Genomic DNA, 20,334 nt, shown 5'->3' on the forward strand with positions numbered 1-20,334 from the left:
GTCAGAAGGTTCGGGGGAAGAAATGACTTTGTGGTAGGATTGTTTGTGGTGGACAGGGTGGTTTGTGTACCTCAGAAACTGCTGATCTCCTGGAATTTTCATGCACAACAATCTCTAGAGTCTACAGAAAATGGTGTGGGAAAAGAAACATCCAGTGAACACAGTTCCATGTGTGAACATGGCTTGTTAATGAAAGTGATCAGAGAAGAATAGCCAGACTGATTCAACCTGATGGGAAGGTTATGGTAACACAAATAACCACGCATACAACAGTGGTGTACAGAAGAGCATCTTAAAATGCACAACACATCAAAATTTGAAGGGTCTGGACTACAGTAGCTGAAGACAAACATAACATAGTGGCATTTTATTGGGTACAGGAGTTTCCTAATGAAGTGGCCACTGATTGTATTTCTGTAAGTATTGTGAATGTATTTTTTAAAAAATCAAGTTAATGAAATATTGAAAGATGCAGTCGGGTTTATATAAAAAAAATTGAACTGCCATGTAGCACTTCTGAGTCCTTTTAATACATTTCAATGAATTTTGAATTATCCCTTGAGAAATTTTCCTCCTTTATTCTAGATAGCCACGAGTCAACTCTAATTGCTTTTTTTCAATTGAGTAATCGCTAGCAGTTTAAGTACATAGGATCTTTATTGCAGATGATTCATGAGTAGGTTTCATCTTTACATAGGCACCAAACAGACTCCAGCCTTACAACGATTAGATTATACTAGGGGCTCTGTATTCCATTAGTTTGCCTGTGGATTTTTTTTTAAGAAGTCACATTTTCTAATGACAAAGGAATGACTAAGAAATGAAAACAATCAAAGTGTATTTCGCAATAACAATCGATTCTTATTTCATTATCTACAGAACAGACTATATACCTCATGAAGTTTTACGCCGACCTATTCGTGTGCAGCAAGAGTATAGACCAAAATCTGGCGAGGTAGATCTCCACACAACCTACAAGACAGACTATTATCCCTACAAAGTTAAGCCTGTAGAAAGCATGCGTCCTCCAGAAAGAAAACATGGGAAAGGAGGGAAAGTAGACACTGTACCAACATACAAAGGTAGAAGGTTTTTAATTGCATTTTTTGTTTAATTATTAGCCTCAGCCTTAATAGACTTTGCCGAACTGAACTGAAATAAGAACTACAGAAATAGACATAATGTGAGAGTGTTAAAACTGGCTAATAACCCTGAGAATATATAAAAGAGAACTCAAAATCTGATCACTTATGAATAAATGTGGGAAAAAGTTTATGAAAATGTCAGATTATTATATGAAAACAAATGGAATATTATGAAAGCTCTTTGGAGAAGCAAGTTTACTACTTCAATCAGCTTAGCTTTGACTTACGAGGGGTGATGGATATGTTCATGGCCTAAGGTAGAAAGAGTCAATTTTAGAAAACCTGGCACATTTATTTTTCCACATTGTCCCCTCCTACATTTACACACTTAGTCCAGCGGTCGTGGAGCATACGGATCTTGGACTACCAGGAAGTCACCACAGCAGGGCTGATTGATAAGTTCATGGCCTAAGGTGGAAGGAGATGAGTTACAAAGCTCTCTTTACATGTACATGCAGTTCAACTCTTAGAGTGATTATGCAGAAAGTTTCAAGTTATTAACTCATCAGTTAATAACTCATAAGGGGCAGTTGATAAGTTTGTGGCCTAAGGTAGAAGGAGATGAGTTATTAACTTTAAACTTGCTGCATAATCACTCAAAGAGTTGACCTGCATGTGCATGTAACAAGAGCTGTATAACTCATCTCCTTCTACCGTAGGCTATGAACGTTTCAATCACCCAACTGTGGACACTTCCTAGAGGTCCAGGATCTATATGCTCCGCAACTGCTAGACTAAGTGTGTAAATGTAGGAGGGGACAATGTTGAAAAATAAATGTGCTAAGTTTTCTAAAATTGACCCCTTCTACCCTGGTCCACGAACATATCAATCACCCCATGTATATGCAACTATTCTTTACTATGTAGGCTGAATTTTAATGCACACTGAAGTAGTTCTGCAAACCAAGCAGCTCCAAATACCATACACAACACTAAGGCTTGGTCCAAGTGCAACTTAACGAGCTACATTCTGAAGATAAATTTAAAATTTTCTTGAGAATATAATAAAATAATACTAATTTTTCCTTTGAATTTGTCTAGCAAAACATTCAATTGCAGGGGTCTAAACAGATCTCACAGCTGCTATAAGTTTATCCTGCTGCACTGCGATTGTGAAAATCCTTGTTGTATAATGCAGCATGAATGAGTTTGGTTTTATGAATTTATACAGGATGTTAAACATGGATGAAATTATCCCAAATGTCTTACTGCTGTAGTCACATCATGAATATTGCCAATTTGCATTTTTGAGTGAATTTTATCAGCCACTATTCTACCAGTATCATGTACTAGCCTGGAGTTGTATAGTTTTACCTTTACACAATACTATACATACCTAGCAATACATGCACAGATTGTTTGATGGATTTGAATACTACTTCCACCTTGATTAAAAGTAATCATTTCTTTAAAAGTGTCGGCACCGTTCACGTATATCTATATTTCACTTTGAAAGTGGTCTACATTCCAAAGGAAAGGGGACTCTTGACCAGAATGTCAACCTTGATGTAAAATACCGTCCTATCTTTTTTTAAAAGTTTTATGCCTTTATAAACAACAGCAAGTTTACTCTTACAAAAAAGACAATGGTGAATTGGGAATCATTCTCAGCATTTCTTTAAATTATTTAATACCTTGGTGTAGTGTATGTTATTTCATTATACTGTATATGATTTGAAATTTGGTAAAAATTAACATTAAAAGAATATTGGATTTTTATTTTCAAATAGGATCAGAAAAATTTTCAGCATTTTAATTGATAAGTTGTCAAGTTCCCACCTTGTATAAAAAAGCTTGTATGGTGTGGTGATGTTTATTAATGATTTATTTTGCTTCAAATATAAATAATTCAAGTCTTTTTGCATAAAGTATAGTTCAACATATTTAAAAAGATAAAGCTAATATATAAGCACTCTTTTAAAAATAGATGATTACCGACTTTGGGAAATTCCTAAAAGGAAGCCTAAAACATCACAGGCATACTGCCTGCCTACGGGACGGTTTGGAAATCCATCTACGTTCCAAGATGATTATGGGCCCAAGGGATTTTCACAGAGAGAGAGTTTGAAACCACCCGATGTCTCTCGAACTTCTGATGTTCCTTTTGATAGTCTAACAAATCATAAAGTATCATATGTAGCTCATCCGATAGGGGAACGATTTGTTAGGCCACGAGAAGAGTACAAACCAAGTGACAGACCTTTTGAAGGTCTTACCACTCACCGTCATGATTACAAGGGAGTGCATGGAGATCCTACAAAAAGTTTTAAACCTGAGCATACAAAGATAGGATCAGATGCAGCCTTTGATGGGAACTCAGAATTCCGTGACCAATATCAGGCATGGCCTGTTACCTTACCATATATGCACAAACAACCAGATTATGTGCAACCAGATGGTTTAATGGATTTGAATACTACTTCCCACCTTGATTATGTTGGACATAAAATTAAACCACCTGCTCCATTTAAACCTGCAAGTGCAAGAAAGGTCCCTGCTCCTTTTCAAGGAAGTACTACTATGAAAGATGACTTCAAGTCATGGGATATGAAGAAGCCAGAGATGATCAGGCGAAGTGAAGAACTAAAAGTTCCATGTGTAAAATTTGATGATTTGACTACTTTTAAAGCAAATTATGTCCCTCATCCGATCAACCCACTGCAAAGCTTCAAACCATTGAATGCTCCTTTACATAGCAAAACACCATTTGATGCTGGAACCTTGTATCGCATTGAGTATACACCAAAGAGGTTTGAAATATGTCCTGCAAGCTATCCTACCCCACCAGGCTTTGTGTATGAAAACACTGATGCACGTGGTCATAAATACTTCCACAAGATAACGCCATCAGAAGAAAAGCTGGCGGTGTCAAATGAAATGCAACTTCCAAAAGAAGTGGCTGTAGTATCTTAATATCTATAAATGTAACTTCTAATGTTAAATATGTTGCTTTCATTAAATGATATCACACCCATTCCAATTTTGTAATTCAAATTGCAGTTCCATTATAAATTTCTGCCAAAGGCAGTGACATTGAAATTTTTCTCACCTGAAGATCACAATTAATTCTTCTACAACGATTATATATGTGAGAAGTTTGGTCTACTAATATACTTACTGACTTAATTAATGAAGAAAGTAAATTGTTAATATCAAAAGCAATATATATTTTCAAATCATTTTCAGATGTTTATTTTAAATTTTTGGATGATTAGTATATTTAAAACTAGCTGAGCTAATATGGCTGACCTATAACATATAACAATGAATAGTACAATTTCTAATACCCATTCACCACCTAACATTTCAATCTTTATCTTAAAATTCTTTAGAATACCCATAAAATAAAGCTCTAATGTTTAATGGATTAGTTATAATGAACAATATTATCTCAATGTTTCACAAAGACCAGGGAAACTGAATTTAATTTTCTTCCACTTAGTATTTTTACATTTGGTCCTTCTTTTAAGTTTCCTTTGTTTGCTGTGTGTTATTAAAAAAACAAAGAATTAAAACCATTCCAATAACTATTAAAACTTATTCTAATTCAATCCTTTTGTAGCATGATCTTTCTCTTTATACAATTTGAAAGAATGCTTTGGTAGGAAAATATCCAAAATTGTAAGTCAATATTTACGCTAAAAGTGCACTGATGTGAAATTGTTAGTGAATTTCAATTGCGATTCTGCATCATTGTCAAAATTTGTTCGGACTTTTCAGTTTGTTAAAATGTTGTTCACATCTTCCATTTTTGTTTTGTCTAAAACCATCATATTATTTATGAGATCTATGCTGAGTAAACATCTGTTTATTGTGTTGGCTTTGTTGGCAGGATTATAGAGTAGTTTTATTTTGGCATGAATTTTTGATGGAGATATATTCCCATCTTTTCTAACAAATCAACTTGGACCAATCTCAAGGTTGGAAGCTGAGTTGGTGAAAAGTATTCTAGGGAGAACGTCTGAGAAGGATGTCTCCTCCTTTCTGACCGCAGATGTCTCCCTTTTATCATTGTTGGTTAAGCCTAGGACACTAACCCACACAAAGATTTTTACTGCTCAAGATACAAAGGTCCTCTTTATCCAGCATTAAAAGCTGGATATCCTCATTAAAGTAGTTGTTAATGCTAAATTATAAATACAATGTGTAACCCACTCACAGTATTATTTGGAGATTACTGAAGTTAGAATCCAAGTCTGTGTATATAATTAAGACTCCCAAACTGAAATTAGAGCAGAATTGCACACTTGATATACTAATCAAACCTCAGCTTTTAATGATAACCACTGGTGTCTGTCAATTAGGAACTTCCCAGACTGAGCTAGAGAGGGATGACTGACTCATTCACATTCACAATCCTTCATAGCTTCTCTTAAGATAAAGAAATCAGATTACTTAATCATCTTAAACTGCTTATCAATAGGTTAGATAGTATTGATTCAGTCTTGAAGAATCAAATTAACCACATCATTGAAAATAAACCAAAGATTAGGTACCCTGTGTGTTGCAGACTATCACCCTTTATCATTGGAAAATTGTAATAATTAGCAACTTCTTCTTAACTGGTTGGATTTTTCCTTCTGTACTTGTACAGCTAAGTATTCATATTTACAAGTGGAAACCCTGATTATCAATAAAAAAGAAATAAATTGTTGGTATAAATCAACTTTGTGTGGAGTGAAATTTAAATGTACTGAATAGAAAGCAGGGAATAAATGAAGTTCAGTGGATTCCGGTTAGCTGGACCATCAGTTAATCTGGGCAGCCACTTGTTTGTGCAATTCTTAAGGAACAAAAACAGACTGAGAAAATAGCTAGGATTCCCTTCATTTATTTAGAATACTATGCTGCTTAATTGGAGCAGGGGACTGTTCCCAAAAATTTTCTAACTAGCGTGAGTCACGTGCACATCATGTGGCCTTCGGACTCTACACCATGCTTAGAGTGAACAGTTTTTAAGTAGCTTCAGCTGTGTGTTTTTGTTCAAAAAGCAGTGATTTTTGTCATTGATGGTTGGCAAGAAATAAACAGTAAGACATTTCAGAACCGTTTTGCTCACTGTGGTTTCAAACATTCAGGCTTGGAGATGCCAGAATTGGCTGGAAGTGAAAATGAAATGATTTCACTACTTTAAGTTAGGCACTACGAAGAATTTGAAGGATTTGATAATCATCTTGTATATTACAATTAAAATGAAGACTTGGAGAATACAATCACTGAAAGCACTGTTTGAAGGTGTCTTCCAAGTGTCTGTTCTAATTTTGTTTATTAGAGTCAATCAAAAGAACACATCAACTGACACTGAATGAATTCCTCCATCAATTCCTATTAGAAACTAATACACACTTTTATATACAATATAGTTTAAGTATGTTCTAATTTATTCTCTATTTGATTTAAACCATAATTTGCTATTCAGTTACACAGCAGTTTGTCTTTTTTCCTGCCTTTTTAACTATTTCCATGAAACTTTGGCTGATTGCAGCAGGTGTTTAATTGGGCCAAAATGTATTGGTTCCAATGTGTCCCAATTAACTGGAATCCACTGTACACTGTTCTTATATCATTAGATTGCCATTCCTTGTCCTATTATCTTGGAAATCGCCTTCAAAACAATTGTTAAACTGGAGATAAATACACTTGCCCCTGCCCCTGCAGCCCACCACCTCCCTGTTTTGCTTTTCCTTTGTTCCTTTTCCTTTTTCTCTTTTCCAATGCATTGAATCCCAGTGTTCATCATGGGTTATGTATTTATTTGCTTAGTTATTTGGAAGTGAAGCATGGAGTTGGCTCTTTGGGCCCTTCAGGATGCAGTGTGTCCAGCCACCCCATAACCCCAATTAACATGGGAAAATTTTCAGTGACACAGTACGTCTTTGGGAAACTGACATGAAATGTTTGAAAGATAATTGATCGACTGTGTTTAAACCAACTTGGCAACACTCAATCTCCCCCATTAATCTAGCAGCAGCTTTGCTTACCTACTCTGGTGATGCAGGATTACTTGAGGCTTCTATTTTGTGTTTCTTTTCTAAGGCAGAGCAGATAATAAATAGCAAAGACATTTCAAGTGATAAAACTTAAGGTTCTAACTCCAGTTTGTCATGGTCAAAGGCTTCTTTTTACAACTTTGAATACCTTGGGTAATCTATAAAGTCTCCAGGTTGGAATTCCAACCTTCTCCACCAAAAAAAAAATGATCACTTCTGGAATATGAAACATATATCAGCGGAAGACTATAAACGCCAACAACATGCACCTCATGATGTTCATTTTGAGGCAGTATTTGACAAAGCAGTGCTTCAAGCTCTGTCCTCAAGCAATGTCTCAAATTCCTGCCCTTCTCTCCAAGTCAAGGAGGATAAAGTCGAGGATCAAGATACAGAGAAATTTTGCGTAAAGACAAGGTAAGAGGCTGGCTTTGGATGCAGCCTTAGGTTGTGGCAGATTGATCTTTAGGTCAGCCAAGAACCCCACTCCATTAAATCACATTTCAGACTGTGCAGCACAGAAAACTTTTAGGTTGCTGTCAATTTACAGTTGCAACACACAGATATGAAACAATCCCCATCACCATCAAAAAGTTGTTCAGCTAATTCCCCTTGAAAGTTACTGGCTTTAGAATTGCCTTCCTTATCCTTACAATGAAGACCCACTGTTTCACTACTGACCAGAAATAGACTTAAACAGACACAGAACTATTATATTCTGCCCATTGGATTCTAGTATTCTGGAGCAATGAGCTCAGATTCATGACTTTGGAGTCTTTCCACCACTAGAGATAAATTTGGGTTACAAAAGCATGCATTTTATTTGCTGGATGCTACCTGCTTGATGGTAAAACCTATTAACCACTTTGATAATACAAATAGTTAAACCTTGAAATTTTTAAGATCTTCAAAATCAATTTACTTCCTATTATGTTTACTTAGCATCAACACACTATATTGCTGATTATACCTACAAAATAGATTATGGCAATTTACCAAGGTCTCTTTTATATTACCTGGAAAATGCTGGACTTCCATGATCCTGAAAGATATATACTCAAATTACACAAGTTGTGGAATGTAAGTATAATACCTGGAAATACATCTTAGTCACAGTCACAATTCTGGAGTTGCCTTCTTGTCAGCACTGTGTGAGTTTCTTTGTCACAAATCCTGAAATAAGACAAAGCAGCATACCCTCGGTGCTTTCTAAAAGGCAAATCAATGGTTATTAGCAGCTGATGTTTAGTGACACCCTTCATCTCTTGAATTGCAGCCATAAACCTCAGAGCAACATGGCCACCATATTAAATTCCCACTCATGATGCAAGGCCCCAACACAAAATGGCAATAATCCCTTTGCCCCTGCACTGGATTAGCCTTAAATCACATTGATGTATTTGGCACTATACCTTAGGAAGATATATTGCTCTTGGAAAGAGTGGAAGTGCAGAGTTCCATGCTAATAGGTGATGGGGAGTTAAAGCAATTGGGAAATGTGCAATAAATTGGAGCTGAAGCCAGCATCAGATCAGCCATTATCTTATTAATTGGCAGAGCAGACTCAAGGGACCCAGACTCCTGAGCTGACTCCTACAGTATATCTTATGTTATTTTGTTCTGATTTGGTTAATATCTTCAACTGACTAAAGAATGATTTTGTTTCTGCCAGTTGGGGATCCCAGACTATTGTGAAATATAGGAAGAAACATTTCCATATGCAAAGTTGGTTTTAGGTTACTTCTTAATTATAATTTTACATAGAAAGATGATACACTTGAGTTAACCAAAAGTGTTGTGAGAATTTGATCCCAAATCACCCATAATTGCATTGATGGCTGAAAAATTCTCACATAATTTAACATCTTATATCTGTTCTTACAAATCCCTATTGCAAATTGTATGAAAGTGCTTCATCACAGAGATGCACTGTTTCATTAATATACCATTTATCCTCATTGAAATCATAAATAAAAGTCCCAGTGTCAGGACTCATATACCTTTGGTCACTAATCTTTGAAAATAATTTTGGGATCTCTAGAGATTATGGATTAATCTCCAGCACAATATTGTAAAAAAAAGAAGGCACGTTAAAACAGTTAGATTTGCTTTGGTTTTGTTTAAAGTTTTATGTTTATCTGTAATAAAACAATGTATGTTTTAATGGATATGCTGGAATTGGAAATAATCTGGTCAAGTCTCTGCAAACAGGTCCAACCAGAAATGGTAACTTTACTGACAACATAGTTGTGAAGAAGACATACTCACCTTTGAAACAACTCTTCTGGTATAGCTCTGTTCATCCTTGGAAGTGACCAGTGGCTCTTTGCTTGAATTTAATTGCAATTCCCTTTAATTTTAAGGGATCATGCATGTTCTGTTAACAATATATACACTTCACTGAAATCTTTTAATTGTAGTGTGTGTCAAGCATAAGGTGTGGCAGTACAAACAAGGAAGAGTAATGTATGTTGGTCCAGTTCTATTCTCCCATCCCCAGGTATCTGTTTGTTCTCCAATGTCCCAATGATATTCTGGGTGGTGGGTAAATTGGCGCTGTAAATTACATCTGGTATGTTGTTGAGTATGGAATTGTTGGGCATGTAATATAGACTATATAGGCTATTGAGAATAGGATTGCTTTTACAGCCTGCATAGACAGTAGGCCAATTGGCCCTCTTTCTCTGCTATTCTGAAAGATAAAACATGTGAAAGAGACCTCCCCTGCAGCTAAGTGAGGACCTCGAATAGCCATCAGAGCAGCAGATCCTGATGCCCCAGGGAAGCAGAGGTATTTCAAATGACAAAGGATAATTAATTTAGAACATCACAAGTTGCTATTTACAAATGCTACATATTGTAAACAAATGCAAGCAGAACTAAATTACTTACCAGCCCTAATATAAAACTAAGATTGTTGATCTGATCCTGATCTCACCTGCACTTGTCTCTCACCAACTCAGTTGGTGAGGGAGGGAGGGAGAGGGAGAGGAGGGAGGGAGGGAGGGAGGGAGGGAGGGAGGGAGGGAGGAGGGAGGGAGGGAGGGAGAGAGAGAGAGAGAGAGAGAGAGAGAGAGAGAGAGAGAGAGAGAGAGAGAGAGAGAGAGAGAGAGAGAGAGAGAGAGGAGAGAGAGAGAGAGAGAGAGAGAGAGAGAGAGAGAGAGAGAGAGAGAGAGAGAGGAGAGAGAGAGGAGAGAGAGAGAGAGAGGAGAGGAGAGAGAGGAGAGAGAGAGAGAGAGAGAGAGAGCGAGAGAGGAGAGAGAGGAGAGCGAGAGACAAACATCTGAACAGAACAACTGACCAGAGCCGTCGAATAATTCATACTCAAACATGTCATATGTCAGGTTGATCAAAGTTGATTGCAAGTACATTAGACACAGACTTTGAAGTAAACAGAACTTTAGTCACAATATCGTGGGGAGTGGAACCTCTAACAGTGGGTTTCGAGCTCCAAGTACTCCAGAGAGTACAGTTCCTTTTATGCATTTACAAATTGATTGCAAAAGCAAAGACTGTTCAATTAACCTTGTGAATTAGAAAAGATAAGCAAGATTCACTTGCAGTTCTCTTGAGATAAACTGTACCCATAGCAACAGCCAAAAGTTAAAAATTCAGTCCTGTGTACAACTTTGTATTAACAGTTTGTTTCATATCCTTGAATCTAATTCTTACAAGATAAGCAACTGCAAGTATTTATTCTAAGAGATGTCTCTGCTGAAAGCAAAGAGACAATGAATGAGAAGCTGAATGATGGTGCCAGCTGAGAAAAGAGTGATAATCACGATGCCCTGCCTGGAAGAGATGTAACTAGAAGAAAATTAATGAAAACAGAGGAGCAAAATAACAATAAAATTAAATAAAAATATTGCAGCTAAAGAAACAAAAAATACTGATGACCAGAGACATAATTGGGGAATCTTTTTATTTATTTAAATACACAATTAATCTTACTCAAGAACTCATCAAAGGTAGCATGAAATGAGTTGCATGAATTATGTAGACACAATGAGAGTAAGGTAAGGGGCTAGGTGTGATGCATTCAGCTCTTTGGCTCAGTGTGTCAGTGCTCCGTCACTGGACCCAGCGTCAGAATGAGAAAAAGGAATCTGATCTCTGGGCTTCTGCACCTGTGCACTGAAACATGGAAGTCAGACATGAGCTCACAAGCCAGAAAGAGGCTTCCAGTGGTTTTCTAGGAAACCATCAACTGTAGACAAATATGACCTTTAAGGGGTCATGCTTAAACATTATTCTTCCACCAGCCACTTGGGATTAAAAGGGCATAATGTAAGTGAAGATTTCTCTTTCATACTATATTTCTACAAGTAGAGTTTGTTCAGAGATCACAGGAACAATTTTGTTTATTAAGTAAATAAAATAAGGCTTTTGCTTCAGCCTCTGAAAAATGCGTATTACATGCTAAAATATATTGCTCTTGATACATATCAATTCAAAATAGAATTGATACATACAGAATTGATTCAAAATAGAGAAAGTTACTCATATGTGTGACTTAGAATGTATCTTTGCAAGAGGCATATAACAGTAGATCCAATTTAAGTAACCAATGTAGGCTGCACATTCCACCTGTCTTGATATAGCTTTAACTTGTTAAAAACACTCCTTTACAGACTTTTAAAATAAAAGAAATAACTAAGACAGAAAGCTTGAAGATCACAGTAAGGAAGGTACTGGTGAATTACTTATGTAGACAAGAAGAACTGCTAACCTCTGCAGAAAATCTTGAATGGTAGCCGAATTTGCCACAGAAATCCATTCATGTGTCCACATATGGTGCTACTCTGTCTTGTGCAGCAACATCTAGCCCCGGTCAGGATTGAACACTGCAAATAATGACAATGCAAAACTGGCCACTTTTACACTATTTAAAAAGGTATCCACTTTAGTAATAGAGTAAAGGTGAGACATACCAAGAAAATAATGAATTTGGGGCACATTCAGAAGAGCATATACAGTAGAACATAGAACATAGAATAGTACAGCACATTACAGGCCCTTTGGCCCACAATGTTGTGCCGACCCTCAAACCCTGCCTCCCATATAACCCCCCACCTTAAATTCCTCCATAAACCTGTCTAGTAGTCTCTTAAACTTCACTAGTGTATCTGCCTCCACCACTGACTCAGGCAGTGCATTCCACGCACCAACCACTCTCTGAGTGAAAAACCTTCCTCTAATATCCCCCTTGAAATTCCCTCCCTTTACCTTAAAGCCATGTCCTCTTGTACCAAGCAGTGGTGCCCTGGGGAAGAGGCGCTGGCTGTCCACTCTGTCTATTCCTTTTAATATCTTGTACACCTCTATCATGTCTCCTCTCATCTTCCTTCTCTCCAAAGAGTAAAGCCCTAGCTCCCTTAAACTCTGATCATAATGCATACTCTCTAAACCAGGCAGCATCCTGGAAAATCTCCTCTGTACCCTTTCCAATGCTTCCACATCCTTCCTATATGAGGCGACCAGAACTGGACACAGTACTCCAAGTGTGGCCTAACTAGAGTTTTATAAAGCTGCATCATTACATCGCGTCTCTTAAACTCTATCCCTTGACTTATGAAAGTCGACTTATGGAGTTTGTCCTTCCAAAGTGTACTACCTCACACTTCTCTGGGTTGAACTCCATCTGCCACTTCTCAGCCCACTCCTGCATCCTATCAGTGTCTCTCTGAAATCTTCAACAATCCTCTACACTATCTACAACACCACCAACCTTTGTGTCATCTGTAAACTTACCAACCCATCCTTCTACCCCAACATCCAGGTCATTAATAAAAATGACAAAAAGTAGAGGTCCCAGAACAGATCCTTGTGGGACACCACTAGTCACAAACCTCCAATCTGAATGTACTCCCTCCACCACAACCCTCTGCCTTCTGCAGGCAAGCCAATTCTGAATCCACCTAGCCAAACTTCCCTGAATCCCATGCCTTCTGACTTTCTGAATGAGCCTACCATGTGGAACCTTGTCAAATTCCTTACTAAAATCCATGTAGATCACATCCACTGCACTACCCTCATCTATGTGCCTGGTCACCTCCTCAAAGAACTCTATCAGGCTTGTTAGGCACAATCTGTCCTTCACAAAGCTGTGCTGACTGTCCCTGATCAGACCATGATTCTCTAAATGCCCATAGATTCTATCTCTAAGAATCTTTTCCAACAGCTTTCCCACCACAGACGTAAGGCTCACTGGTCTATGATTACCTGGACTATCCCTACTACCTTTTTTGAACAAGGGGACAACATTCGCCTCCCTCCAATCCTCCTGTACCATTCCCGTGGACAACGAGGACATAAAGGTCCTAGCCAGAGGTTCTGCAAACTCTTCCCTCGCATCATGGAGCAGTCTGAGTAATATTCCATCAGGCCCCGGGGATTTATCCGTCCTAATGTATTTTAACAACTCCAACACCTCCTTTTCCTTACTATCAACATGCTCCGGAACATCAACCTCACTCATATTGTCCTCACCGTCATCAAGTTCCCTCTCAGTGGTGAATACCAAAGAGAAGTATTCATTGAGGACCACGCTCACTTCCACAGCCTCCAGGGACATCTTCCCACTTTTATCTCTAATCGGTCCTACCTTCTCTCTTGAGTATAAGAGGGTTAATCAAAATTGCACAGGATTCTGCTCCACAGGGATGCAGACTGAGACAAAAAACTACCACGTTTGAACTTCAACAAGTTGAAAGCAAAACCTCTTGCAAATATCTGCATATGTACAGCAAAGAGCATTCTGACTGCCTGGCATTGTGGTTCCAACATGCAGGAGCAAAAGAGACTGCAGAGATCATGGACTCAGAGAGCTGCATCATGTGCACAAGCCTCCCCACCATTGATGCCATGTTCAAGAGGCCTCAACATTCAAAGTTAGTGTTATCAAAGTATATATACAGTATGTCACCATATTTAAACCTGAGAATCGTTTTCTTCCTGGTGTACTTAATAAATCCAATAACCGGAATAGAATCAACAAAAGACCACACCAACAGAGTGGGCAACCAGTGTACAAAAGGCAAAGAAATGTGCAAATACAAAAAGGAAGAAAAAGAAATAATAAATAAATAAACAAGCAAACAAATAAAGAAATAAGCAAGCAATAAATATTGAGAACATGAAGAATCGTTGCAAGTGAGTCCATAGGCTATGGGAACTGTTCAGTGATGGGGCATGAGAAGTTGAGTTGAAGGTAACATCCATCATTAAGGGTTCTCACCATCCGGGACATGCCCTGTTCCCATTAATACGATTGATGAGGAGATACAGGAACCTGAAGCACCATATTCAATGTTTCAGGAATAACTTCTTCCCCTCTACCATCAGATTTATGAACCTTTGAACACTGCCTTGTCATTCTTGCTTTGCATTATTTATTTATTTCTGTAACTCATAGCGACTTTTATGACCTGCTAGTACTGCTGCTGCTGCAGGGCAATGCATGTCAGTGATAATAAATCTGATTCTGAAGTTTACAGCAGACCAAAACAGGAGTTAAGAAACACACAGGGTCTCAAGAAGAATGTGGCTAGTGGTAACAGGTTTGCTCCTGCTATAATAATCCCTGGCAAGCACCATTATTCCTGAGTTAAAGTGAAGTTCTACTCAGGAGACTGAAAGACTCTGAACAGAAACACCAAGTCTTTAAGACACAAGATGATCAGTCAGAGAGTGATACCAATAAAAACACCTTCTCATCCTGATTTGGCTTAAAAGTTCTAGCTGAACTGATATCCACCAAAGTTCCATATCCTGAAGAATATATAAAAATGTCATGTTTCATACAATTTGAGAGAGTATGTGGTTTTCTCCTTGAAGGTGAATGGGCCTCTTTCCCACTGCATATAAAGGATCAATCGGACATTTCAGCTAAATCTAAAAAGGACACGTGAGTAATATTTTTGTAGGTGTTTCAGTAGGAAACATAGACCAACAAGCTTTGATTATAAAAGAATATTATTGGAGAGCTCTGTTCCCTCTAGTCTGTGCTGCCACACGGTAACTGAATGCTCCTGAACACATAGCCTTTGCTGTTGTGTAGCTAGAATTGGACATAGCTAGAAAAGGTTTACAAACTGTGAAAGAGTTTCTTTGTTGTACTGTATTTCATTATACCCTTCAACTAATAAATAAAATCAAAAGTGTGTGATTTTTTCAGTTTTAATAGCAGAAAAACAATTAAAATGCCATGCAATTTTCAGGCCATGTAAAAATTTCCTGTTTAGAGCAATGGTTTGGCCACGCCAAAAAAATAGAGGAAATGTTGCCAGAAACACTAAACCTGGTGATATAATTCATCTTTATTCATCATGACAGACATCCTCATGGAGACACTCTTGGTACAGATTCCCAAACCCAAAGGTACACTACAATTTTATATCCTTAAGATCAAAGTTAACATTAGGTGTTTCATACAGTTTCAATAGTTGCAGTGATATTGTCTACTTCTATGCTTTGGGTTGACAAATAGTTCCTTTGAGATACATATTTACAGTGGAAGCACATTGTAATTGATAAATCTCTGAAGGTTCAAACAACTTTGTTGGGAGAAAATACTTAACACAGATATTCCAAAAACTTCTGACAACAGACAGTCAGATGAAACCTGTAGTTGCCTAGATTCAGGCAGCCCAATTAACACAACCTCACTGTCTTAACATTTGGCCATACATATGTAAATGGCTCACGATCCCCATTTTGCAAACCATACCTCTCTCGGAGATTATTTGCAAAAGTGTGCTTTTAACTTCGATTTACTGCTTGTAATTTACAATTTGCATTAAGCACTGAAGATTGATTCTTGTTTGAATTAATATCTACTTTATTCACATAGTAACTTAAGAACGTTCCCTAACACTCCCCCCCAATCTCTTAACACAAACCCAGTTTCATCCCTAATTGGGCCTGTGATAGACACCTTGGGCTTGGGAGAGGAGGTATCATCAGCACATTTTGTATGAGAAAGTGCACAAAGACCTGCTCTGTGGTCAAGTCTCAAGTGAATTTGATTGACTGGGAGAACAACCATAAAGAGTCTAGCATAGACATTAGAACTCTACCACTAGATAGCTGCAATCCTGGCTGTGAAAGGTGGAGGGTTCAGCATTGGGCTGGCAACTCCATCTTGTTAAAACCTAGAGCTAGAGAAATGGCAACCGAAGCTCCAAAGATCCCATTCTTGGGAGAGGTAGGATTTTCACTTAGTAGCATCTGAAGTTGTGGGGTGAAAGCTGCAAGCCTTGAAAGCCAATCATTCTTCCATCATCCATGACCACCACCATTGGAAAATGGAATATAAAGACCATGTATGAAAATGGAAAGACAGCACAAGTGGCGGCCAAAATGTAAAGGTCAAAATGAACATCACACAATGTATGTGCCAACTAACAACAGCAGCAAAGAAACAAAGGATGCTTTCAACAACAGACACCAGAACATCCAAGAAGCGTATCCTGAGACAGATATCAACATTCTCATGGAAGACTTCAATAAAAAATAGGATCAGATAACACTGGCTATGAAGTCATGATAGGAACACATGGACTGGGTATGATGAGAGAGAATGGAGAAGGCTTTGCTGATGGCAGCATGGGCATGGTCAATAGAGGCAGTATCCTTCACTACAAAATAATCCAGAAGGGCACCCTGGTGTCACCTGATATAACAGAGAAGCAAATAGACAACATCCGTATATCCAAAAAATTCAGATCATTTCAAGATATTGGAGCAAGGAGTGGAACAGATATTACAAACTCTTGGTTGCGAAGTTGAAATTTAAACTGAAGAAGAATTGCATGGAATTAGCAACACCGAGGCAGAGATTCAGCATCAACCTTTTGAGAGAAATGCAGACCTGAAAAAAATTCAAGTAAGTGCTACAAGAATCATATGAGGATTCTTGCTGAAGAATGCCAGTCTCAATACATCAAGAGGTACCAGATGTCAAAAAGTACGAGCAGGAAGAATATATCTCAGCTGAAACAATACAGAAGATCAATGTGAGGAGGCAGAAGAAAGCAGTCTAGAGGGGGACTCGAGGGGGAAAGGCAGAAGCACTCGAGGGGGAAAGTTGACTGGACGGATATCCTAACAGAAAAGACAGTGGAACAGCAATGGCAGGTATTCTTGGGAATAATGCACAAGGTGCAAAATCAGTTCATCCCCCAGAGAAGGAAGGATTCAAAGGGGGGAAAGGGGCCACAGTGGTTGACAAAGGAAGTCAGAGATTGCATAGCATTAAAAAAAAGGAAGTATGACAGAGCTAAGGTGAGTGGAGGACAGATGATTGGGAAGTTTTTAAGGAACAACAGAACTTAACTAAAAAGACAATACTGGGAGAAAAAAATGAGGTACAAATGCAAGCTAGCCAGGAATAGAAAGGAAGATAGCAAAAGCTTTTTTAGGTATGTGAAGAGAAAGAAGATAGTTAAGAACACTGTTGGGCCCTTGAAGAATGAATTGGGTGAAATTGTTATGGGAAACAGAGAAATGGCAGAAGAATTTAATGAGTACTTTAGATCTGTTTTCACTAAGGAAGACACAAGCAATCTCCCAGATGTAAGGATGGGCCAAGGACATAGGGTAACAGAGGAAATGAAACAGATTGATATTAGGAAGGAAACGGTGATGAGAAGACTGATGGGACTGAAGGCTGACAAATCCCCAGGTCCAGATGGTCTGCATCCTAGGGTACTAAAGGAGGTGGCCCTGGAAATTGTGGATGCATTGGAAATCATTTTCCAATGTTCTTTAGATTCAGGATCAGTTCCTGAGGATTGGAGAATGGTTAATATTATCCCACTTTTTATGAAAGGAGGGAGGGAAAAAACAGAACTATCGACCTGTCAGCCTGACGTCGATGGTGGGGAAGATGCTAGTCCATTATTAAGGATGAAATAGTGGCATATCTAGATAGCAGTGATAGGATTGGGCCGAGCCAGCATGGATTTACCAAGGGTAAATCATGCTTGACTAATCTGTTGGAGTTTTTCGAGGATGTAACCAGGAAGTTAGACGGGAGAGATCCAGTGGATGTAGTGTACCTCGATTTTCAGAAGACATTTGATAAGGTCCCACATAGGAGATTGATGGGTAAAATCAAAGCTCAGGGCATCAGGAGGAAGGCATTGACATGGATAGAAAACTGGTTGGCAGATAGAAAGCAAAGGGTAGCAGTGAATGGGTGTTTCTCGGAATAGCAGGTGGTGACTAGTGGGGTGCCACAGGGCTCGATATTGGGACCACAGCTGTTTACAATTTACGTCAATGATTTGGATGAAGGCATTGAAAATAACATCAGCAAATTTGCTGATGATACTAAGCTGGGTGGCAGTGTGACATGTGATGAGGATGTTAGGAGAATTCAGGGTGACTTGGATAGACTGGGTGAGTGGGCAGATACTTGGCAGATGACGTTTAATGTGAATAAGTGTGAGGTTATCCACTTTGGCAGTAAGAACAGAAAGGCAGATTATTATCTGAATGGTGTAGAGTTAGTTAAGGGAGAAATACAAAGAGATCTAGGGGTCCTTGTTCATCAGTCACTGAAGGTGAATGAACAAGTGCAGCAGGCAGTGAAGAAGGCTAATGGAATGTTGGCTTTTATTACAAAGGGAATTGAGTACAAGAGCAAGGAAATCCTCTTGCATTTGTACAGGGCCCTGGTGAGACCACACCCGGAGTATTGTGTACAGTTTTGGTCTCCAGGGTTAAGGAAGGACATCCTGGCTGTAGAGGAAGTTCAGCGTAGATTCACGAGGTTAATTCCTGGGATGTCTGGACTGTCTTACGCAGAGAGGTTAGAGAGACTGGGCTTGTACATGCTGGAATTAAGGAGATTGAGAGGGGATCTGATTAAGACATATATTATTAAGGGATTAGACAAGATAGAGGCAGGATATATGTTCCAGCTGCTGAGAGAGTCCAGTACCAGAGGGCATAGTTTGAGAATAAGGGGCAGGTCATTTAGGACAGAGTTAAGGAAAAACTTCTTCGCCCAGAGAGTTGTGGGGGTCTGGAATGCACTGCCTCGGAAGGTAGTGGAGGCCAATTCTCTGGATGCTTTTAAGAAGGAGCTAGATAGGTATCTTATGGATAGGGGAATCAAGGGATATGGAGACAAGGCAGGAATCGGGTATTGATAGTAGATGATCAGCCATGATCTCAAAATGGCGGTGCAGGCTCGAAGGGCCGAATGGTCTACTGCTGCACCTATTGTCTATTGTCTATAAGCACAGGAAGAGCATGCAGAGGCTCACAGAGAAGTGAAGAAGAATGTTGAAGCAGAAATGTAGCAGTGTTTTATTGGTGGTCTGGCAGAAGAAGTGAGGTGTGGCAACATGAGGAGTTTGTACGACATCACCAAGAAACTATTCAGCTAATATAGTAAACCTGAGGGGGATGGAAAAGCCATTGTGGGAACCGAGCAGCAGCTGAACAGGATGGATGAACCTGAAAATCTGCTGAATAGACCTGTGTTAGAGCAATTTTTGGGTTTAGCTCATTTACATCTAGTAAACGATTTCAGTCACTAATCTTCAGATCTGAATATAGATAGTAGATTTAATTTAAAATGCATTTCTGAACAATAGGCTCCTAGAAACCTTGAATCACAGATCAGACAATGCTGATTAACACTCAGCTAGATATTTGTGGTATGGGTGCAAATTGGGAGCTGTTAAGTTTGTAGTTTAAAAGAAAGCATTGCAGATATATTGTAAATATGGAATTGTCCTTTGACGTTTAGCACATGAAATATCAAGCACAACGTTGGACCAGCCAGCACTTTTGACAAAAAGGGCCTGAATACAATGCCTGCTGTATCTTTTTTGTCAAATAAAGAAGCTGCTTCACATCTACCAATACTTTACTCTGGTGACTTCATTCACACAGCAGCAACCTGCACCTCTTAACCCACCTGACATCCCTCCAGCCAATACTAACCTACTTATACACTGCGACAAGCCTGCCAGATGAGTGATCAGGAAAGCAATAAAGCTGTGAAAGAATGGTAAAGCAGTTGGCCCAGTCAATATTCCTAGAGAAGCTCTCAAGGCAGACCTGGAGTCTACTATAGAGTTGTCGTACACTACTGTATCTGGAAGACGAACAAGTACCAACAGATGGGAAAGAGATCTATCTTGTCACAATTCCAAAGATGGGAGACCTTAGCAACTGCACCA

At 38.7% G+C, this 20,334-nt stretch overlaps 1 protein-coding gene across 1 annotated transcript in view; it reads left to right on the forward strand.

Moving 5' to 3' along the window:
- Window positions 1-4,696, forward strand: part of saxo2 (stabilizer of axonemal microtubules 2) — a 40,292-nt gene extending 35,596 nt beyond the window's left edge. The window contains exons 3-4 of the mRNA XM_059952646.1: window positions 880-1,082; window positions 3,073-4,696. Of these exons, the coding sequence (XP_059808629.1) occupies window positions 880-1,082; window positions 3,073-4,058 (1,189 nt within the window). The 3' untranslated portion in view covers window positions 4,059-4,696. The remainder of the gene's footprint in view (window positions 1-879; window positions 1,083-3,072) is intronic.
- The last annotated feature ends 15,638 nt before the right edge of the window (window positions 4,697-20,334 follow it).

Source organism: Hypanus sabinus, chromosome 28 (genome assembly GCF_030144855.1).
Source record: "Hypanus sabinus isolate sHypSab1 chromosome 28, sHypSab1.hap1, whole genome shotgun sequence".
NCBI classification, from domain to species: Eukaryota; Metazoa; Chordata; class Chondrichthyes; order Myliobatiformes; family Dasyatidae; genus Hypanus; species Hypanus sabinus.